The 24,333-nt window shown below is 38.0% G+C and overlaps 1 protein-coding gene across 3 annotated transcripts in view; it reads left to right on the top strand.

The window, feature by feature from the left end:
- ice1 (KIAA0947-like (H. sapiens)) overlaps nt 1-24,116 on the top strand; it is a 36,780-nt gene extending 12,664 nt beyond the window's left edge. For 2 of the 3 annotated variants that reach the window (XM_042740508.1, XM_042740507.1), the window contains 14 exons: nt 1,698-1,774; nt 8,426-8,463; nt 8,675-8,757; nt 8,860-8,896; nt 8,985-9,035; nt 9,141-9,218; nt 9,322-9,758; nt 17,931-20,264; nt 20,354-20,522; nt 20,701-20,861; nt 22,262-22,452; nt 22,578-22,678; nt 23,021-23,119; nt 23,439-24,116. In XM_042740508.1, the coding sequence (XP_042596442.1) occupies nt 1,698-1,774; nt 8,426-8,463; nt 8,675-8,757; nt 8,860-8,896; nt 8,985-9,035; nt 9,141-9,218; nt 9,322-9,758; nt 17,931-20,264; nt 20,354-20,522; nt 20,701-20,861; nt 22,262-22,452; nt 22,578-22,678; nt 23,021-23,119; nt 23,439-23,620 (4,038 nt within the window). In that variant the 3' untranslated portion in view covers nt 23,621-24,116. The remainder of the gene's footprint in view (nt 1-1,697; nt 1,775-8,425; nt 8,464-8,674; nt 8,758-8,859; nt 8,897-8,984; nt 9,036-9,140; nt 9,219-9,321; nt 9,759-17,930; nt 20,265-20,353; nt 20,523-20,700; nt 20,862-22,261; nt 22,453-22,577; nt 22,679-23,020; nt 23,120-23,438) is intronic. The other variant, XM_042740509.1, reaches the window with a different exon arrangement.
- The last annotated feature ends 217 nt before the right edge of the window (nt 24,117-24,333 follow it).

Genomic DNA, 24,333 nt, shown 5'->3' with positions numbered 1-24,333 from the left:
CGGTGCTGACTCTTCTCCACATGGACGCACCTTTCGAGAGAAATGCAACCTTCACAGATTACATAATCAGGGAGTATTTGTTTTCATTTTGAATAGGTTCGTTTAAAAGTAGACATTTCAAGCTTTCTGTAGATCTGTTTCTCATGTATGTGAGGCACCCCAATTTAAAGTTATTTCATTATAAGGAAAAAATTCAAGCGATCACAAGGGCGCCTCCCTTTAATGCATGCGTGTCGGAAAGCCACTGCCACCAGAGGTCGGATCACTGGTTGGTTTACAGCTTACCGGAGTTGTAACGTATATTTTTGCTGTAATGCCAGGGAAGAGATCGAATGAGTTGAGTACAACGTAGGCAGTCATTAAAGTCCAAGTGATTTTATTGCTGACAGCTGTCCCTTCACACGTGCTCTCACCAAATTTCAAAATAAACAAAAAAATTCCAACAAAAATACTCAAATTAACTATACATAACATGGAAATAAAACATGCTGAGAGCAGCAAAACAAGGCTTCAGACCTAGCCACAACAAATATGTCTCACTTCAGACACACACATTCCCAGCATGGTGGTTCACCTGCTACAGCCCTTGGCCATCCATGGCCTCCCTCATCCTCTTTACACACAGAGCTATCACTTGTATGCAATGTTCTGCCAAACACTCGCGGACCATACCAACTATAGGGGTAAATTAACACTCATTACAAAGAATGCACATTTAGTTCTGCATCAGTGCTAATCACATACACATTAAAACGTACCATCATAATCTATATATACAAAATATAAGCACAGGCTCATTTGGCTTGACATTTATCCTGCTTGAATTTGTTCTAAGAAACGCACATATCTTCTTAAGTAGGCCTACTAAATTTTCATCTGTGAATATTAAATATTTTAACTACAGTGTTTTTCTTTAATTTTCCCCAACTGCAGATGTCAAATGTAACACATCGGTGATACAAAGCTGACGGCTATTTGAGAAAATGTGCTTTGATGCCTTTGTTTGATAACTTGTGGTTAGTGCACCACTCAGAGATCAAAAGTGGTCACTTTGCACTTTGACATGGGTGGCGGCTGCACTCGTGGCGGTAGAAAGCACACTTTGGTTGGCCACCTACTGTAGTGGAATTGGGATCTGTAATATATTCTAATGTTTTAAAAGAAGTCTCTTCTGCTCAGCAAGGCTTCCTTTATCTGTACAGTAAAAATACATGCCTGATTCAAGTCTCAAAAATGGCCAAAAAATATTATTTTACTAACTTGTTGGTATAATGTCTGCTAGAATGTAAAAAAAAAAAAAAAAAAAAAAATTCAGTGTTAATAAATATTTTTAAATTGTTGTTTTGTAATTGATTTTTATTTGAAAAGCAGGACAAAGCACAGTAAAAAGCACATTTTGGCAATTTAATTCATGCAATGGTGAAATAAAAAAATGACAAAATACGCCTACATTGGGGAAAATGTTAAAAACCGTGTTCGGTATTTTCGGTATTCGGCCTTCGGCCCAGTGTTTCATTTTGTTTGGCTTCGGCCAAGAATTTTCATTTCAGTGCAAAGAAATGAGTTATTGATTCAATTTCACCTTAGATTGTCTTTAAAATATCAGGGTTAATGTACCATTTTTCATTTGCTTCTGTGATTTATATTTCATTGATTGAAATTTTTTTTTCCTGATCGATATTTTGTTTTATTTCAAGGATTCCCTCAGAAAATATCTTCAGACTGCAGAGGAACACGAGAATCTCAAGCTGGAAAATGCCAAGACACTCATTCTGTAAGTCTAACTGGGTCTGCTATAGTCATAATAAACTGTGCTGCTGTGTTAATTTAATGTTGCTTTGATGTGTTGGTTATATTTTCTATAAACACACTGTGCTGGGGCCCGTTTTTCATACCTCGCTTAATACATCTTAGATGATTTGACAGATGCGAGATCATCTAATTGTGATAACTGATCTCTGGCTAATTTGGTTCTTCAAACAAATTTGTGGATTTGATTCAAATATCTGGATTAAGTTGTGTGAGATTACTGCATATTCTTGAGTGCATTGAAAAGGGCAAAGATATCGATACTCAAGACCATGATAAGCAATGCAAAGCAAGACAGCAACGTAATGACATCATATTAAAAAAAGAACATCACACATCTGATGAAAAACTTGATGAATTTCTAGATCTTTATAAGGAAACAGAAAATTTATTGCAGAAACGCTGTTATAGCAAAAAAGTTATTATAGATACATTTTTCTCTTTTATTTCTGCTATTTCATGATTTCTAGTATTTTTACAGACTTTACATTTTTATTTCAGTGTTGTAATTAGCAGTTGATTTAATTTTTCCAAGATTTTGCAAGATTTGTTACTTGACAGCACTAATTACAGTTTCATAGGAGACCAAAACATTTTTCTAAGCATTTTTATAGTTATTTACATCAGTGTATCTCCTGCACTGTATCAAGCCACTCGAGTAATAGCTGTCACCATTCAGATACATGCACGGCCCAGACTCCAATATAATTATAAGGTAATAATTATTCCCTCACAAATAAATCTCTCAATAGGGCTGGGTATCGTTCAGAAATTTTCGATATTGATACGAAACCTTGACTTCAATACCAGTTCCTGAACGATACTTTTTTCGATACCAATTTTATAAAATCAATTTTAACAAGATTACATTATCTTAAAAAAAATAAAAAACAACTTTGATGTTTATACAAACTTAAAGACTCATCTCCTGAGCTACTGCACAAAGGAACAAATGTAACCAATGCAATAAATCAGTGCAAATAGTTTTAATAAAGCTCAAATAGTCTTCAGTTTACACATTTGTTAGGCTACATTTATACCAGTGTGAGTTCATTTTAAAATGCATAACTCAAACAATCATGATTTCTATTTATTTTCCACTAATTTACTGATGAGCATTAGCAGCTTCCAGCGCTGTCTGCCTGTGTTCTCTCTTCCATGGTCACTGCTCTGACTCAGAGGTAATAACATATTTAATTTCAGCAACATTACATGGCCACAACACACATTAGACGCAATCTGAAGTTATTACAAACACTCGATGGTGGTTTAAAGTGAGTTTTAAGTAAAAGAGGAATATAAATCTTATTTATTGTCTTATGTAGCATGACGCTACAGTTTGCATGCATGGTCGTATTACACACGCTTTCGATCGTGTAGTATGAACGAACATCTGCATATGATCGGAACCCCACACAGCTCCTGCATGCTCTATTGGAAATGAATGACTTCCGGTCTGTCGCTTGTCGGAGATAGTGGAAAGCCGGTTTGAAACTCAGTGGAAACACCAGTATTATGAGGAACGTTTTCATTTTAAAACAAAAACGCACCAATGTATAAATGTAGCCGGAGTGTAACTGTTTACTAGTGTAAACTAGTAGGTGTGTTCGATTTGACATGGACCGAATGTGCAGATTGATTGGTGTATTATAGTACCATGAGAGCTAAACAGAGCAGACTGCTCTGTGCACTTTCAAATGGCTCTCGCGGATGTCAAACACTGATCGATCTGTGCCCCACCTCTTCTAGTCGAAAACACTGGCTAGTGCTGCAGGCTTATTGACTCACTGATACTGATGAGATTAACCACTTAAGCCAGGCTCACACTACAGGATTTTTGGATGGATTTTGCGGTCGCGGACAAATTTCCACAGTCTGTGACAAAACCCCTGGATCGTTACCAAATCGGTGCTTGTTGTGGTCGCTGAAGCTCGTTAATGCTGAATTCACACTACAGGATTTTAATTATGATTTAGGACCGATTTGCAAGTTAACGAGCTCGCCGACAGGTCGGACTGTGATCTGGGGAAAATTAGCGGGTGATCAGCGCTTGACAATCTTTATGTGTGAACTACACAACGACACATCAAAGAGGCTCACTGACGGGTCGCCGACACCGTGCCGACGGCAAACAAATATCTAGCTTGCCAAATATCTTGACCGTTTGGCCAACTCGACATCACGTGATGTCAGATGTTGTGACAAGCAACAGCGAATGAGAGCAAGTCATGGGTTGAGGTCACCGGAAGAAAAACAGCAGCATCAACATGGCTTAAAGAAAAGTTTGTACACAAAAATGGAGCAAAATTTTTCATAGAGCAAACAGCTTGCAGCACTAATTTCTTCTCTATATCCATTTTCAAATAAACAACTCCCGACTTAAAGACACAATCAAGTCATGTAGTCTGAACGGCACAGTGATCTGCTGATGTTTAGAGTCGTGTAGTGAACTTAGCCTTAAGTATGTGCAGGTCTACAACGTGATCCAAACCTGTCTCGAGCTATCACAGATGCTACAACATTTTCAAACCAGTTTAATATTTTCACCACATGATTTCGTAATGTGAAAAACACAGTGACAAGTGGGAACTAATCCAGCCAATCACAGTGCAGATGGTATAAGAAATGAAAAGCCACAAATTAATCAAATCCACTAATTAGAATTAAATTTAACAAATTCATAGATTGTGTATATAATACCATGTTTCATTGTACTGTTTAATTACCTTCAACTCTTTCTGCAGTATTGAAAGTCCTTGTTGTCCACGTCTTCCAAGCCATTGTTTCTGCCATATTCTCTTTTGTCGTGAAATATATAAAATTTAAAAGAAATATAAGATGGCGGCTTCTCTCACTCCCGTCAGAACGGTGTTTTCGTGCTTTTTGTCTTGTGAGTCGCAGTGTTTTTGTACGTCTTCATCCCGTCTACCTGTCTTTAAGCGCACATACAGTCGTGAGGTTCTGCTCGATGTCGCCCCCCACTGCTGCGTCTCGCCCACAGCGGAGGTGCCACAAGAGGAAGCTGAAGAGGGGTAAGCACGGAGGTATCCGGGCTAGGCTAAACCACATATGCCAGCTATCCCCACCATCGTACTTGCTAACGTACACTCTTTGGGCAATAAACTGGACTACATCCGATTACTATGCTCAACTCAGAGGACTGTAAGAGACTGTTGTGTTTTTGTGTTCACGGAAACATGGCTCAGCAACAGCGTTCCAGACTGTGTCATTCAGCTCGATCAGCTGACATGATATCAAGCGGACAGAGTCCTCGTTGCGGGAGGTAAATCATACGGCGGTGGGCTTTGTGTTTACATCGATGCATGGTGCTGCGAAGCTGTTGTGGTCTGCAAACACTGCTCACCCCTGGTGGAGTTTGTGATTATTAAGTGCCGGTCGTTCTATCTGCCGAGAGAATATTCAGCCATATTGCTCATTGCGATTTGCATTCCTCCCTGCTCCAACATCAACAACAGGAGTGAGTCATTGAATGAACTGAACCAGCACATCAGTGAGCAGCAGACAGCCCACCCTGATGCTTTTCTCATCTTGGCTGGGGATTTCAACCACGCAGACTTAAAGAGTGTGTTCCTAAAAATACACTAACACATTAACTTTCCAACACGAGGTAAAAACATTTTGGATTTTGTTTACACCACCCAGAAAGGCGCTTACAAAGCCCTCCCCCACCTCGGTCCCTCAGACTACATCATTGTCTTGCTAATGCCTGCATACAGACCACTCGTTAAAGTCGTCAAACCAGTTCACAAACAGATACAAGTGTGGCCTGAAGGGTCATCAGAGGATCTTCAAGACAATAGGATCTTTTGACACCACTGACTGGAATATGTTTAAGCAGGCTGCCACATACAATAACTCCACAGACCTCCAAGAGTACTCAGAGACTGTCACTTCCTACATCACCAAGTGTATTAATGATGTTACAGTCACAAAGACCATCCCTGTCCGGGCCAACCAGAAGCCGTGGATGACAGGGGAGGTCTACAGACTCCTGAATATGCGGAATGCTGCCTTCAAAGCTGGAGATGAGGGGGGCCTGAGGACGGCCAGGGCCAACCTATCCCACGGCATCAGAGAGGCTAAGAGACAGTACTCCAGGGGGATAGCCCATCGATTCAGCGACAGCAGAGACACTCTGAGCCTGTGGCAAGGGATTAAGAAATTTAATGTCTAAATGCCCCCACCACGGACCTGTGACAGCACCATCTCCCTGCTGAATGAGCTGAACGCCACCTTCGCTCACTTTGAGGCACAAAACAGCACCACTACATAGAAGACTCCCCTCCTCCTGGCAACCAGGTGATGATGCTGTCCCCGGACAGCGTGAGGAGATCCCTCAGGATCAACACACGCAAAGATCCGGGTCCTGACAACATTCCTGGGCATGTACTGAGATACTGTGCAGTGGAACTCACTGATGTCTTCACAGACATTTTCAACATCTTGCTTAGTCAGGCTGTTGTTCCCACATGCTTCAAAGCTACCACCATCATTCCAGTCCCGTAGAAGCCGTCTCCATCCTGGTTCAATAACTACCATCCAGTTGCACTTGCCCCTATTCTTATGAAGTGCTTTGAACCACATCAAGTCTACCCTCCCCCCTCTCTGGACCCCTTCCAGTTTGCATATCGGTCCAACCACTCGACCGATGATGCCATCGCCACTACCCTCCACTCAGCACTCACACATCTAGAAAAAAAAGACTCATACGTCAGAATGCTGTTCATAGACTTCAGTTCAGCATTAAACACAATCATCCCTCAACAGCTCCTTAACAAACTGGTCCAGCTGGGGCTCAACACTTCGCTGTGCAACTGGCTGTTAGACTTTCTGACTGGAAGACCTCAGGCAGTACAGGTTGGCAGCAACACATCCAGCACCATCACACTAAACACTGGGGTCCCCCAAGGATGTGTGCTGAGCACCCTCCTCTTCACTCTGCTGACCCCCGACTGCACACCTTCACACAACTCCAACCTCTTTATTAAGTTTGCGGATGACATGACTGTGGTGAGTATCTTTAGCAACAGAGATGAGACAAACTACAGGAGCGAGGTGAGCCGCCTGGCTGGGTGGTGCAGTGACAACAATCTCTCTCTGAACGTGGAGAAGATGAAGGAGATTGTTGTTGACTTCAGGAGAGTGCACACTCAGCATGCTCCTCTGACCATCAACGTTGCGACTGTGGAGAGAGTGAGCAGCACCAAGTGCCTTGGTGTGCACATCACAGGGGACCTCTCCTGGACTGACAACAGTCCAAGAAAGCACATCAGCGTCTCTACTTCCTCCGCAAACTGAGAAGAGCCAGAGCCCCGGCCCCCATCATGTGCACCTTCTAAAGAGGCACCATCGAGAGCATCCTGACTAGTTGCATCACTGTGTGGTATAGCGCCTGCAACGCGTCCTGCCGGAAGACTCTTCAACGAATAGTGAGAGCAGCTGTGAAGATAGTTGGTGTCTCCTTCCCCTCCCTCCAGGACATTTATGGAACTTGTCTCACCCGTAAAGCCCTCTGCATTGCAGGTGATCCCACTCACCCGTCACACAGCTTCTTCAGTCTGCTGCCATCAGGGAGGAGACTAGGGAGTCTCCAGGCCAGGACCAGCAGACTGAAGGACAGCTTCATTCATCAGGTTATCAGGAAGCTGAACTCCCTCCCGACCTTGCCGCCCCCCTTTCCCCATGCACCACTGAACTCTGAACCTATTATGTACTGTACATGTGGAAGAATTGACAATAAAGCAGACTTGACTTGACGACGACTTTATTTCGTATGATGTTGACGGGCCAATTGATTGTCCATGCTTGAAGATATGGCCTATAATTGCTGTAATTTCTTGTGAGAATTTATGTGAGAAAACGTATTTTCTCTGATAGTCGGGAACGCCTCTTAACTGAATGTTTTGTTGTGTGGGCACCTCGTTTGCATTGTGTAGTATGCACACAGCTATGACAAGACGACGACAGATGAGAAGAAATCATGTAGTGGGAGCTTGCCATCAGGTATTGAAATTTGGTACCGAACGACGAGATGTTTTTTGATCCTCGACGGTACCAAGGCAATTCGCTCTGAGCCTAAAAACTATTGAACTCGATACCCAATCCTATCTCTCAATGAATGAAACCGACTGTGCCTATATTATTTTAGACTATATAACATTATAATATTATTTTCAAATTAACTTTTAAATTATTATTATTTTTAATTATTATTGTCCTTTGTTTAATAGGGTTCTCTTGTAAAAAAAAAAATTAAAAAAAAAAATTGCAGTGGCTAGGACAGACTTTTAAGAGTCATCTCCGCTTAAAAAGTTGCAGTCTGTTTGAGCTTATGGGCCTGTTGCTATGACAGCAACTCCAGGATGAGCTTCAAATAATTAAACAATCCTGGATTGTCAAATCATCAGCAGTAAAATCCATTGGAGTAATCCACGTACAAAGAATGGGCCCCTGGTGTACTTTCACTATTTTTTTTTAATTGTTTACAAATAGAAACAATGACAGATGCTTTTAGTTTTTTTGTTGTTGATGTATACTTAAGCTTTTGTTAGTATTGAATCTAACATTCTATAATTGTGTTGTGTTTTTCTCTCAGGAAAGGAAACCTTGAGAATGAAATTTTGGTGTTGAAAGGTCTGTGCTAGTGATCTTATATTTTAATCAAATTACAGTGCATTAATGAAAAACTCTGCTTTAGATTTGAAATATGGACTATTGCACATAGACTTAGACTGTCATACATATAAAAATATGTAGCATATTGGATTATTTCATAATCTCCATATCTATTCTCCAGCAGCTGATCCAAATCTAAATTAAAATGTAATTGTCTATTTGTACACAGAGGCAAATTTTCAACAGGACAATGAAATCATTGTTCTAAAAAATGAGAAGAGAAGACTTGAAGAAATGCTGTACACAACACAGGTTGAAATTTTGCTTAAACGTTATGCATCCTCTGGTAAAATGTAAAGTAAAAGGCTATGATTTTAATGTGATTACTGTTTTTACTGACTTTGTTTTTATTAGCAAAGACTCGGCAAACTTGAGGAGTTGTTCAACAAAGGTATGAGATGTGCATTCTTATACCTAGAAACTTGTATATTATATGATCCATTGTTTTCAGTCATTAAACAAAATAATTTTTGTTTTAGAAAAAAGGAGTAAGTCTTCTCAAACAGATGCTGAGCCACTAATTGACAAAGGTATGTATTGTCTAAAACTGTAAGACTTTTCCGTTGTATAAAGAAAAACAGCTTGACATGATGGCAATGGATAATGTTTTCTTTAATTGATAATGTTTACTTTAGGCAAAGTCAGAATGCTGCTTGAAGAGCTCTGGCATTGTGTGGAAAGTTCCCAATCACAAGAAAATCTGTTTCTCGCTGGTAATCATTCTTGCATTGATTGAACTGTTATTTTTCGAAAATGTATTTATTATCAGGCGACCAGGGTTAATTCTGAAAGAGGCAATGTATATTTCTTTTGTAGGAGAAGAAGCAACACCTTTGAAAAACCAACTTCAAAGATTATCTTCTCAACCACTGCATAACAGTCCTGTAAAAAGACAGATTTCTCATCCATCGCCAGGAAATCCCAGTCCAGAAACTCCATTGCAATCTTCAAAACACTCCACCCCCAAAACACCTCCTGATGTCAATAGGCCTAAATCATCTCAGAAACTGATAAAGCAGAATAATGATCAACATTTCAGTATATCAAGTAGAGAGAGGAAAGTAAGTTCAGATGTGGTTGAACATGTGAACTCTTGGACTGAAGATGCTACTAAATCTTTACTGAAGGAAATGACAGTTGGAGTTGGAGATGATTTATATGGAGATTACTCTGTGGATTTGCAGGACATTAAAGAGTTGTTCAAGCCTTTGCCTGCAGCTTTATCTCCTGTGCATAGCCCTTCTACAGAACTGGTAAGTTAGAATTTGTTTCAATTACATTGTAATGCTGAAGTGATTCAATTTCAATGACAGTCCTCTATGGGATGAAATTAGACTCAAAATGATTAATAAATGCACGCAAAATTATCCATGTACTGCATAAATTTTATACATGTATCTTACTAACCACAAACAAATGCCTTTCAATTTGAGTCTGTGGAATTTGGGATTAAATGTGATTGTGCAGCGATTTGTACAAATACAGACATATTTTCGAATAAAAATGTTCTGTTCTGCATTAATATATCATAAATTGCTTGTGCAAAAAGGAATCCATGCATATGTGGATCAGGTAACACACATGCATTAATTGACATCTAGTTCCAGTTGATCTTGTTCAGTTCATTTGGATTTTGAGACTTCATTTTCACAGTTTACAGCATTTCACGTCCCACACACCCACAACTATCAATGAACAAGGCTCAGTTCATTTCATTAATGTGTACAAGATTTGAAAAATTTGCACATGTGCGTCACTACACTGAAACAAATGCTTTTCAACCAGTGTCTGCAGAGTTAAGAATTACATTAATGTGCAGCATTTTGTTCAGATAAAAAGTGAAAGTGACGTGACATACAGCCAAGTATGGTAACCCATACTTGGAATTCGTGCTCTGCTTTTTAACCCATCCAAAGTGCACACACACAGCAGTGAACACACACACCCGAAGCAGTGGGCAGCCATTTATGCTGTGGCGCCCGGGGAGCAGTTGGGGGTTCGGTGCCTTGCTCAAGGGCACCTCAGTCGTGGTATTGAGGGTGGAGAGAGCGCTGTACATTCACTCCCCCACCTACAATTCCTGCCGGCCCGAGACTCGAACTCACAACCCTTGGATTGCAAGTCTGATTCTCTAACCATTAGGCCACGACTTCCTAGAGACATATTTGTGAATACAAATGTTATAGTTTGTTAAATTATCATAATTTGTGCATGTAGTAGGGCTGGGTGATAAATCAATCATATTTAGCAATAATTCACGTTAAACATATTTAGCTATAGCTTGATACAGATGGATCCCTCAAAACAGAAGATTATAATGACATTGACAGCATATAACCGAGCGGGAAGTTATAGGCTAGTTCTCAAGGAGTTTGTCTGTTCCTTTTACTGAATATTTTCGGCTTAAAGCATGATTTAAACAGATACCGCACATTCACACGCAATCGCTTTCGCAATAATGCATTCAAACAAATGTAATCTTACAGTACTTGATCTGTTTCTGATTTTGAATGATTTTGAAATCTGTAAGAAATTCATCGATCTGTAGATAAAATAACTGACGATAATGACCTGCTATTTTCATCACAAACAAAATTTGCACATCAGAAAGCAGCAATTATACCTTTTAATGCTGACAATGTTATTAGTTTGGCATGTGGTAGGAAAAAAAAGTTTGCACACAATAGCTTAAGCCACTTTGAAACTCTACTGTTATTTATTTTTTATTTTAATATAGGCTACGTTATGACATTTCAAACATACTGAAATACTTTAGCCACGGAGCGAAGGCGGAGCCGTGTTTCTGGTATCAGTGAGCGCGGAAAGGAGCTGGAGCGGAGTGATTATTAAATGCTCGGAGCGCGGAGGGAAATAGTTGCCGCTCCACTCCACTCACATACTCTGCTACCGAGTGAGAGAGATGTTTTGCCCTACAAAATGAACAAGCCCGCGGCAGCACAAGCACAGCATATCCGCCAAAAAGCAACCTGCAGCAATGCTCGTTGCGCGGCTCACCAAGCTTTACTTTTGTGGTTTGCATGGCAGTAAATAATATGATGATATGATCATGCAGTCAATATAGATATTTAATAAAAACATTAAAGACAAGCAGCGCTGTAACATAACCCATTAAAAAACGCATGCAATGTCTACATCGGGCACGAGTGGCGCGATCCGACAAAAGACAATAGATCCCAGTGATGTTTGTCTAAACTGGACGCGGTATGATGCGACACGATCCCCATCAGTAAACTGATGCTCGTTCTATTTATGACGAAATGGAACAACAACTCTCGCGTCCGGTGAAGACACAGTTAGACAGTGTCTGCTCTATTTACGAATAATTTATATAAGAAAAAAATGACTCACTGCGTAGTTGCCAGTTTTCATCTTAACACCGAGTGGATGGTTAGATGCATGAGGGGCTAGTATTAAATAAAAAAAAAAAAAAAATCAAATAAAGGTCTTTCCAGCATTAAGGTAATAACGTTACTGCTTTTTTAAAAATTTATTTTCAGTTATAAATTTGACTGGTAAATATTAAACAGAATTATATTAAAACTTGTTTTGAGCAATTTCTTTGTCATTTGAATATTAAATAGTAAATCCGTTTTTTTTTTTTTTTTTTTTTTTTTTTTGGCCATATCGCCCAGCCCTAGCATGTAGCATAGACGTTGGAACAGGGGGGGCGGGGAGGGCGGCCGCCCCCCCTCTCTTCCCCACCCCACCCCTCTAGGGGTCAGCCAGCTGTTTTTTTTCGTTGTTTTTTTTGTTTTATATATATATATATATATATATATATATATATATATATATATATATATATATATATATATATATATATATATACAGAATCTGAATTAAAATGTGTTTGATTTAAGCCTACATTTCAAAATTTTGTGTCATAAAATTATATCGCGCATACAGCTCAACTAACGCGATCGTTATAAAGGTGTTTCAACAACAATACACTTCCACTTGCATGTATTTGACAATCGGAATATCAGATATTTCATGCCATAGCTAACACATTTGTGAATATTCTGAATAAAAAAGGAAAAAAAATTACATAAAAGCAGATCATCATTCATTCGTTCATTTCAGGGGTACTATTTAATTACCATTTGTGCATTTCATTCATTGCGCCTTGACACCAGTTCAAAACTGAGTCCCAAAAGTCCGCGTAAGAAGCATAACACGTACAGACTCCATGTAGGCATATGATTCGCTCTTTTGTTGTTCTGTTTTTCTTTCAGGATCAAAAATACAACAAATGAAAGCGTTTATCTGTATTTCCGACTGATGAGAACTATGCCATATACATTCATAAATCAGTCGATTTTGTATTTTATTATGAGATATTTTATTCTAATGTGATCAGTGATTCAAGCACTGATGGACCAAAGAGCGCGCATTTCGACATTTGCAGTAAAAACTTGAAATATAAATTCTCAGAAAATGCATTTAATACCAATATATTGAAACGTCTGTTTATATACTCTATTAATAAAGGAGTCCAGACATTGGAAAAATATCAGTCCACATGCGTTTTTATATTTAATATGAGGGAAATAGACATGCATGCATGCGTGACACAAAAAATCTTTAACTTTTAGGTAGCAAAATATTTTTTAGTAATTCTGTCAATTACACTAAGGTTATTACATTGTCTGCTATATATTTGCTTCTTATTTATTAAATATGGGCAATTGATTGATAAAACATTGATCAAAATTAAGATACAATTTATACAAAACGAATATCTTTTAAAAAGAGTTTTCTATAAAACAAAACTTAATGAAGTCGTCAAAATCATGTTTTACCAAAAACAGCGCCGTTGCTAGGAGGGCGCCAGCGCCTCTGCCTTTCAGCGCCTATGCCTCGCGAGTGGATGATACCCCTGAAGACGCCTAGCAATGATATACCTTTTAGTGGTAGTATACCTTTAGTTAAGTTATACCTTAAGAGTTTTCGTAGCGCGCTAAGAGACAATGTTATCGGGAAACGCAGCCCAGGTATGATGCGTTTCATGCGTTTCATGCGTAATGGAGATTCCAAAGCGCTCTTCTTTGGTCAGAACCTTGGAGAGCGATCGCGGATAGGTCTGTCCTATGCACCGAAACTTTTAACAATGCAACAAAATATTTAAAGAGCATCAAGCTATTAAAATCTATATTATGTATACGCACAGATAATATAACAGTAATAAATAGCCTGTTATATACTATAACAGGCTATTTATTAGGTTAAGCAGTGATTGGATAAAGGTTTTTTTTTTTTTTTTTTTTTTTTTTTTTTAATTTAACATTTTTAATTTAAGGCCCACCCACGATTGGTCTGGCCCATCCAAAACCGGAATCCTGGCGCCGTGCCTGGGCCACACTGAGCTGTGCGTAACGGCCACAGACGTGAAGTGAACGAGACAGAGGCTGTCCTGTACTGTCTGAAATGGTTAACTCTGTGGCGATGCATGTGCAAAACAGATTTAACTAATCATAAAGTCAATCAGGATACATAACACAGCCTACTATAGGCCTACACTAACACCCCCCCCCCCCAACCCCCAAAGAATCCCGCCCCCCCTCTCACAATATAGTTCCCACGTCCCTGGCATGTAGGGATTAAAATGTGCATTTGTGGATCAGGCGACGTGTGTGCATTCATCCAGGTCTCTTCTGAGTCGATTCTATTTGATTCATTTGAATTTTGAGACTTTCCTTCCGCCCTTTAAGCCTTGCCCAATCCACACACACACAGCTCAAGATCCACACGCAGCTGAGCCAAATAAAACCACTAGATGGCACTAGCCCCACTCACATGTGCACATTCCATTGTTCTCTGCCCATAGAAATACAATAAAGATGTTTTATTGAACTTGTTCTAACTTAACTTGTCTTAAGACACAGAATGCCAAACAAGAATTTCGTGACAGCCTACCGTGTTGTTTTTTATTCTTTTTTTTTTCTTTCTGTAATTCAACAGTACATTGTCAGTTATTCCTTCCTTGTAGGCTATTATTATTATTCATTATTATTATACATGTAGGCCTACAACGTTAAACCAAACATATAGATACACTATAGAATCTAGATACATTGGTTAATTAAATCAGCCGTAGTACAATCCATGCCATTCAGCCTGAGCTCGGGCCAAGCACATGAAGAGGACAATTTTTCATATGAAGAAGACCATGATTTTTTTTTAATTTTATTATTATTATTTTTATTATTATTATTTTTTTTTTTTTGGAAAGGTTGTTAAGTACAAAGCCTAGTTTACATAGGCCTAATAAATAATAGTCTGTAGCATTCAAATTCAAGTAGCCAACATTGTGAATATGGAAATATTTGGATTCGTGCCAAATGAGAGAGTAAGGAAGAAGATTATAGGGCCAAACAATTAAAATAAAAATAAAAAATCTCCAGAACAAAGTCATTAGCCTATAATGCAAGATTAAACTAATTAAATACCCAGGAAAAATGTAGAAATAATATATTGAGAAATAATTAAATATCGAGAATAAAGTCGTTCATCAGTCAACTTCATCTTTGCAGCCGACACTGACTCAGAAAACAGTTTTGTAATAAGTAGCCTTACTAGCCTATATAAAATATGTTCTAGCTATTTATGCAGTCTGCTTGAGTGTTGAATAGGCTATAGCCAATAAAACGCTCATTTAGTATAGTTTAGTTTGTTAATTTAATAATTTAATTAAATATAAACATGCAATCACTGATGGCTTAAATAAGTGACTATAATAGCCCTTTTAATAATATTATTATTAATAATAATAATAATAATAATAATAATAATAATAATAATAATAATAATACAAGGAAGGAATAACTGAGGACTTGACGTTGAATTACTTGTTTGGCAAAATTAATATAAACTATTATGTATCTTAAGACAAGTTAAGTTAGAACAAGTTCAATAAAACATCTTTATTGCATTTCTATGTGCAGAGGAGAATAGCCAAACCAAAAAAAATAAAATAAAATAACAACAAAGAAAACACAATGTAACATTCAAAAAATCTGTACACAATGGAATAATGCGCACATGTGAGTGGGGCTAGTGCCATCTAGTGGTTGCTGGTTTCATTTGGCTTAGCTGCATGTGGATCACGAGCTGTGTGTGTGTGGATTGGGCAAGGCTATAAGGGCGGAAGGAAAGTCTCAAAATTCAAATGAAACAAATAGAATTGACTCAGAAGAGACGTGGATGAATGCATGCGCGTCGGCTGATCCACAAATGCACATTTTAATCCCTACATGCACAAATTATGATAATTTAACAAACTAACAATTGTATTCACGAATATGTCTTTATTTGAACAAAATGCTGCACATTAATGTAATTATTAACTCTGCAGACACTGGTTGAAAAGCATTTGTTTCAGTGTAGTGACGCACATGCAGTACATGGATAATTTTGCGTGCATTTATTAATCAATTTGAGTCTAATTTCATCCCATAGTCCTCCTGAATCAATTTGAGTCACCATGATGAAAGACCTGTGCCGGTATTATGATTTTTGAAAATGAGGACTTAAGGTGCTTCTCATTAATTTTTTTTTTTTTTTTTTTTTTTTTTTTGCATCCTCATTTCCTTTCCTTGCCTCTTTTCCTCATGTGTTAGTTCCACCCCCCAGGATGCGAGGGAAGGATAAGTAATGATGGAAAATGTTTAAGGGGAATCAAAAGAAAGCTTATTTGTACATTGGAATATTCTTGATCACTCAAGCTTCACTTTAAAGCGTCATCTGCTGTCCCTTATGTTAAAGTTTGGTTAAAGGGGTCATCGGATGCAAAATTCACTTTTACATGTCTTGGCAGTGTGTAAACAACCACCCTATAATGATAAAAATCCACCCAGTGTTGTTATTTTTTTGTTTTGTTTTGTTTTGGTTTTAATCCCCATAAATTATAACCCCAGATCAAGATATGATCTCAGATCAAGCCATTCACAGATTATTGGCAGAGTGATGTAGTTCAGCACAGGCCCCTCCCATGATTGTTGATTGACAATGGCGCTTTATAACAGATCTGCCCTGAGTGAGCTGTTAACAGTCCACCATTGTTTAGACACCGGAGTAGGTATAGACAAGAATGTCTCCTTAGCGATTGAGGTGTTTTGTTGTTGTATGTAATAATAGCAGTAATTTTTTACTCCCAACATCTGAGATGACTTATATGAGGATGCAGAGAATTTCTTTCATTTTTAAAGGGAATGCGCCCCCCGATCTACCTAAATGCATCTATGTTTGTGCAAATAATTTGTGATCCAGCTTCACCTCTAGAAGAAATAAGTATAAGGTTTTTTTTATGAATCTTTGCAAACTGCCTTTCCTAATAATGTGCTAGTTAGCAAGTTCAGCGGCGAATGCGGCTAAAGTTTGCAGTCTCATTAGAGAGGATTGTCACCCTAAGGAAAAGAGCATTTAAAAGGAATTGGCTCACTGTGAACACAGCTGTTTTGACAAGGTAAAAAAGATTTGTTTTGTTTTTTACACTACAATTGAGAAGTGTAACCAAAGTATGTTATAGACTTTTCTTTAAGATCCTAAAGAATCATATCAACTTGTGGAACATGGGCATCCGATGACCCTATAAGACATTCATAATGAATATTAATAGAGCAAGATGTCCTGTTGAAATAGGAGATATATGGTTTATTTAAACTGCAAAGATAAAACATAAATTAAAACTATTATGAGAGATATGAAGGGGGAGGAGAATTTATACATGTCAGGTTTTTCATCAATTTCCTCACTTATGGATTTTCTGGAACCTTCCTCACTCCTATTTCCTCGCCTCCTCATGGTGCAGTTAGAGAATTGAGATGTCCTTCAAGATGGCTAACATTGATCAGTTTCTGGGTCACAGGTTAGAGGACGGATGAGAGAGGAAATAAGGAAGCATCAGTTTGAGTAATGAGAAGCACAATTGGTCTTTGACTTTTCTGGTATTTAAATACAGTAATTTATTATTGACTTTGCTAAGACTTTAGTTTATAATTTATTGCTTATAAACAATCATTCTTTCTGAACATTTTTGTTGAGATTAGTGTAAATATGTTAAAGAATAAGAAATATTAAATGTGCATTGTTTGGAAAAACATGTTCGTAATGTTTCATGAGAACACTTTCAACGCATTTATTTTCAGCCCTCGAAGTTGTGTTGTAGAAATTCATAATACAAGTCAATTGTAATTTGAATTAAATAATAGTTTTAGCTAGCAACTGTGAAACATTGCATGTCATCCCCAATATAGTGTTATCCATGGATATTCAACAATTATAGTCAATGGCAATTAATTAATTCCTTTTTATACTGGCTTGTAATATGTGACTGTAATAATGTGCCTGTGTGGCCAGTTGTAGTAAAGAGATGTAGTATGACACTTTTCATTTTGTTCTTTTAGGTCAGTGTGAATGACGACCAATCGATGTCCAATACTAAAGAGGAATATCAATCACATAATGGAAAACAAGAACGACAGTCAAGCTTACATAAAGCTATTCTTCAAAACAACACACAATTAGAACCTTCAGATATTGAGGACCAGAAGTCATTGCTGAAAGAAGAGGTGGAAGAATCTTCAGTACTCTTGTCCCCAGACTCTCATGCAAAAGTAGTTGTATCTGCAGATTATATTGGAAAGACATTATCTGATAGCCATCACATGGAGGTAGAGGATGTGTTTGATGTAATGCATGGCTGTATGGGCAGTACTCCAGGTCAAACTGCAAAGTCAGGTATTGTATATGGACACAGTGTGGAAAGTTCTTTAGAAAATGATAGCGCACAAACTGCAGTAGGGATTCCCATGATGAATCAAAATGATGAAAGAACAGAGTTGGAGGATACAAAAACTAATAATAATCTTAAAGGTCTGTTGGAAAACTCAGAAACTGAACTAGTGCACACCAATTCTGTTCACTCTGCAGAATGTGAAACTGTTCAGGTACAGCCAAATGTGCCATTGGCATCTAATGTCAAGAGAATTTCAACACTTTATGTTAACTTTAGTAAATCAGACAGTGTTGAGAACAAGACATCAAAGAGTTCTGTACCACTAGAAATGAAGACTGTAGCAGATGACATTCAGAGCAGACTGGCTGAGAAGGCTGATCAGTCTGAAGAGGATAATCTAAACCCTACAGAATATCAGAAAAGTTTGGATGTGAGAAAAAATGGAGGTGCTTGCTCTTCAAGACCCTCAAAGGATGAGGAGTCATCATCAGAAGATGAAGGGTTCTTTGGTTTGATGAGAAAGGTTAGGGGTGTTCACTCAAGGTCTGAGGGAAAGATTCCATTAGAAGAGTTGGACCATGTTTCTAGGAATAACCAGTGCTCCAGTGCAAAGCAGATGGTCAAGGATGAGCTTCAGGAATTTCTTTCTGAGAACAGAGCATTATCTCACTCTGGACTTTCCACAGTGATCATGGAGTCTGAGGATGAAAAAGATTCTGAATGCCCAGAAAATGACAAAACTGTTCAAAATGAGTGCAAGTTACTGAGTCACAAAATCAAGTTTAAGGATACTAAAGAAAATGAGTTGGAGAGCCCAAGAAAAACATTGGTGCAAATGAAAAATGAATCTTATCAGCAGGTAGATGGGATGCCAGCTAATACCCATAGCCCCGGTGTTGAAATTGTTGTCAGTGATATTTACAACAACAAGGAAATATCAGGAGATTCTGCAGTGGATAGTCTTGAGGATACCAAAACACCATGTCAAGATACTCTAGACCCAGAATATACTACCTTTGAAAAAGGTGGCAGTATTTCACTTGTTCCAGGTCTTAACACAAAAACCCATATTACACCAATCTCATGTTTATCTCTTGGAAGGGTTCGAACAGAGATGGGTCCACCCCTACCTCCAGTTGTTATGCCACTGACTGCTACTCCTCCGAAGTTTGGAAAACATCACACTCCTTTAAAGCCTACTTCAGTATCCTCAAGATTACAAACTGAAGAACCAACGATGCCGTCTGTGCCTGTTTTTGATTCAGCTCTTCCAGATGAATCAAAAATGTCTCCGTGCTTGACCACTCCATCACCATCTTGTGGAGTTCCCTCCTCACCACTGCAGTTTGGATCAGCTACTCCAAAACATGCTGTTCCGGTCCCAGGAAGGCTCCCATCATCTGCCTTATCCTCTTCCCCTCCTGCTGCTTCTCAGGAAAATTCCATGCAGATGCTAGATACTATGTATCCTGAACTCTCTGCACGTGCCCGCACTTTAAACATACTCCGTGGGAATGTTAACCTGACCCGAGCTGGAAATGAGAATGGTACCTCCCCACCGCCTGTTAACCAGATATCAGGAAATAAAACGATCAGTTCTTCATCCACTGCCTTTACCAAAACAGAGCAGAAACCAAAAAGGACAGGTGTAAACATCCTATTGCCAAAGAGTGCTAAAAGACTCAGACTTGACAACTGTTCACCTGCTCCTCCTGGTGTTGCTTCTCCTGCGGAACAATTAATGGATCATCAGACTGTTATTAAAAGGGAGTCCATCAAATCTAACCAAGAAATACTTAGCAATCAAGAAGATCAAAGAATTGAGAAAGACAAGACAAATGACATCAATTGTCAGATCTCAGAAGTGCTGGCCAAAGTTGGATTGTCCTGTTTTGATGTATTGCCTGTTGTTAAGAGCCATGTGTTCGTTGGGAGAATATCTCAGGTGCCAATTTTGATTGATGAAGAAAAGGCTGTAATTGCGGAGTTTTGTGTGAATCAGGTATGTGTTTATGCTTTGCACAATTCAGATGGCTTTTCTAGTTAATGCAGCTTTGAGGATATTGATGCACACATCTTTTGTTTTTTTAGTCTTCAGCAGAAAAACTCATATCTGCCATCTTGACTAAATTAAAGACAGAGAAGAGCATTCTGAGTTATGATAATGTACAAGCTCTCTGTAGAGTCTACACAGGGATATGTCGCCAGATAGGAGACTATCAGAAAGCCCATGCCTTTGCATACAATATTCTCAAAGAGGGTGAGTTTACAGCAACTTCTTACATTATATTTATAAGATATGCCCATTCAGCATATTTCTTTTTAGTTCTTTACCCATTGTAAATGTTTGTATTAACTTTCTCAGACTCAGACTTTCAGAGACGAAGCATGTGTTCTATATTGAGTTGTTGATTCAGATACGGTTTCTTTACTCACAGATTTTCCTAATGCCTCCAAGCTAATTTTGTTCATGGTCACAACATGGCCAAATGTGCTCTTCCATGAGACCTCTTTGTGCAAAGCCATTCATACAGTGGCCAAGCTTAAAGCAGAAGATGACATTTTGGAATACCTGACTAAATATCTTCACTGGGATAAGGTATGCAGTGCTTTCATTCTCTGATGGCTGGAGCTAACTACCATGATTTATTTACAGGTGCTGGTCATATAATTAGAATATCATCAAAAAGTTGATTTATTTCACTTATTCCATTCAAAAAGTGAAACTTGTATATTATATTCATTCATTACACACAGACGGATATATTTCAAATGTTTATTTCTTTTAATTTTGATGATTATAACTGACAACTAAGGAAAATCCCAAATTCAGTATCTCAGAAAATTAGAATATTACTTAAGACCAATACAAAGAAAGGATTTTTAGAAATCTTGGCCAACTGAAAAGTATGAACATGAAAAGTATGAGCATGTACAGAACTCAATACTTAGTTGGGGCTCCTTTTGCCTGAATTACTGCAGCAATGCGGCTTGGCATGGAATCGATCAGTCTGTGGCACTGCTCAGGTGTTATGAGAGCCCAGGTTGCTCTGATAGTGGCCTTCAGCTCTTCTGCATTCTTGGGTCTGGCATATCGCATCTTCTTCTTCACAATACCCCATAGATTTTCTATGGGGTTAAGGTCAGGCGAGTTTGCTGGCCAATTAAGAACAGGGATACCATGGTCCTTAAACCAGGTACTGGTAGCTTTGGCATTGTGTGCCTCTGCTCTCTTCATCCAGACTCTGGGACCCTGATTTCCAAAGGAAATGCAAAATTTACTTTCATCAGAGAACATAACTTTGGACCACTCAGCAGCAGTCCAGTCCTTTTTGTCTTTAGCCCAGGCGAGACGCTTCTGAGGCTGTCTGTTGTTCAAGAGTGACTTGACACAAGTAATGTGACAGCTGAAACCCATGTCTTGCATACGTCTGTGAGTAGTGGTTCTTAAAGCACTGACTCCAGCTGCAGTCCACTCTTTGTGAATTTCCCCCACATTTTTGAATGGGTTTTGTTTCACAATCCTCTCCAGGGTGCGGTTATCCCTATTGCTTGTACACTTTTTCTACCACATCTTTTCCTTCCCTTTGTCTCTCTATTAATGTGGTTGGACACAGAGCTCTGTGAACAGCCAGCCTCTTTTGCAATGACCTTTTGTGTCTTGCCCTCCTTGTGCAAGGTGTCAATGGTCATCTTTTGGACAACTGTCAAGTCAGCAGTCTTCCCCGTGATTGTGTAGCCTACAGACCTAGACTGAGAGACCATTTAAAGGCCTTTGCAGGTGTTTTGAGTTAATTAGCTGATTGGAGTGTGGCACCAGGTGTCTTCAATATTGGACCTTTTCACAATATACTAATTTTCTGAGATACTAATTTGGGATTTTCCTTAGTTTATATAAATGTATTTTATACCTTTATATAAATGCATGAAACTAATGATTTTATGTATTTGCATTATTAAGTTTAAGCATTTTATCAATTGTCCCTAAATATTTTCTAGAGTCCACCTGATGACATTCATAAATTGATTATCAGCACACTGAAAGCACTTCAAGAAGACAGAGATTTGACATTCCAGAAGCATGATCGTCATGGTCATGACCTTTGCCCAACTGCATGGGAGTACATATATACCTTGGATCTCTTGTGTGCACATATGAAGTGGAAATGGACACATGATTATGTTATTGGGTATATTTATCTACTGCATATAGAATGTTGAATCATTTTGCATCAAACATACTTAATATATAAAAAAAAATAAAAAAAATAATAATAATATATTTGTCATGATTTTTTATTTTTTATTTTTAAAGCAAAGAGCTGTGGCCCATCATGAACACTTGGGTGACACAATCAAGGCTTCAGCAATCCCCAGTCCGTGATGTTTCTGTAGCAGCTGTTCTGCGATTGATTGGTACGTTGTTGAGTTTGCATGAAGTGTTTATTTATTGTATTTAGTTTTAAAGTAATTTTGAAGTTTTATATTTTAATTTAAATATAAAAAATTAAATCTATGAAGTTAAATGAACATAATGTTTTATACTTTTGTCTAACTAATGCATTTCATTTTACTTTCTAAGTCTTTAATTTAAATTATTGGTTTGATTTTGATTCATTTTCTTTAGCTCAATGGTGCATTTCATAGCAGCACTAGGAGTCAGAATGTCATGAAAAATAGTGGTATAAAAATCCCACAAATTATATAAAACAGCCTTTTAAGAGATTTAAAATGTGTCTTTTGTTTGTAATCTTCCAGGACGACTTGGTCAGTTAGGAATGAGGCAGATGCTATGTAAATCAGTCCAAAATGTTGCAAAAGCTGTAAACCTCTTTGGAAAACATGGTATTACAGAAGGTACTGAACCTCTAATTTAACATGGCTGTAATAGCAAATGTAAAATATTTTAATACATTACTTTGCTTAGTTGTTTTTTCTCTCTCTCTCTCTCTCTCTCTCTGTCTCTCTCTCTCTCTCTCTCTCTCTATATATATATATATATATATATATATATATATATATATATATATATATATATATATATATATATATATATATATATATATAATGAGTTATTGTTAGTGCAGGTTTGAATAATTTTAACGCATATATATACATATACATATATATAAACCCACCATGAATCACAATGCAACCTTTTGTTGTGTCATTGCAGGTGTGCCCAATGAGGTGCAGTTGTCTGCTGTCTATGCCATTTATGACCTGGCACCCTGCAACCCCAAAGATGCCTTGGAGGCTCTAGCATCATGGCGAAGCGAAACTACACAGCCAGTACCCTCTGCTGTGACCAGCTGCATCACTCAGATTGGCTCCCTTTGTCGTCAAATAAAATCCTGAACTTTTTTTTTTTTAAGCACTTCAGATGCTCTTTTTGTGATCATTGGTTATTGGAAATCAAGGAAATCATGCCATTCTTGTACATTTATGTATGTTATGTATATTAAAGAAAATAACTTTATACCATAAAAATAATTTGTATTGAACTTAAAAATGTGTTTGTGTTTTTGCCTTTTTGTTGTTGTCAGCATCAACATTCAGAACTAGAAATCTGGTATTTGTTTCTATTTTCAGGCTAAAATTGTGAAGAAAAAAATATATAATTTTCTGCTTAGAATATTCTTGATACATTATCTGCTTTTGTCTTGATTTGATTAGACACTTGAGACTGTTGTTCCCTATGTAATATAGCCTTTTATAATTTTAGTTCTGAGTATTTTCATGGCAGGTTTTGCTTTAAAAACAATAAGAGAACCTTGATCTAAAATTCCAGTTAGGAATTGTTGTTAATTAATTAATTGTTGTTAACAGCGTGAATAAAATCGGTAAATCGTGACTGAAAAAGCAACTCATGCTATGTTTCGCAGACTTGACTTCTAAACTGTCTTGAATGCTGTTTATTGGGAGCAATAAGCTGTGAAAAGGAATGTCAATTTTATCTAACAATACAGTTGAAATGATCTATGTTGGTAAGACATTTTATTGTTTAATTACTGAACTTTCCAGCTGCAGACCCACTCAAATTGTGTTGCAGGCTTAACCACCATTTAGTA

Source organism: Cyprinus carpio, chromosome B16, assembly GCF_018340385.1.
Source record: "Cyprinus carpio isolate SPL01 chromosome B16, ASM1834038v1, whole genome shotgun sequence".
Classification (NCBI taxonomy): Eukaryota; Metazoa; Chordata; class Actinopteri; order Cypriniformes; family Cyprinidae; genus Cyprinus; species Cyprinus carpio.
Note: the sequence above shows the minus strand (reverse complement) of the source record. Positions and strands in the feature narration are given on the sequence as shown.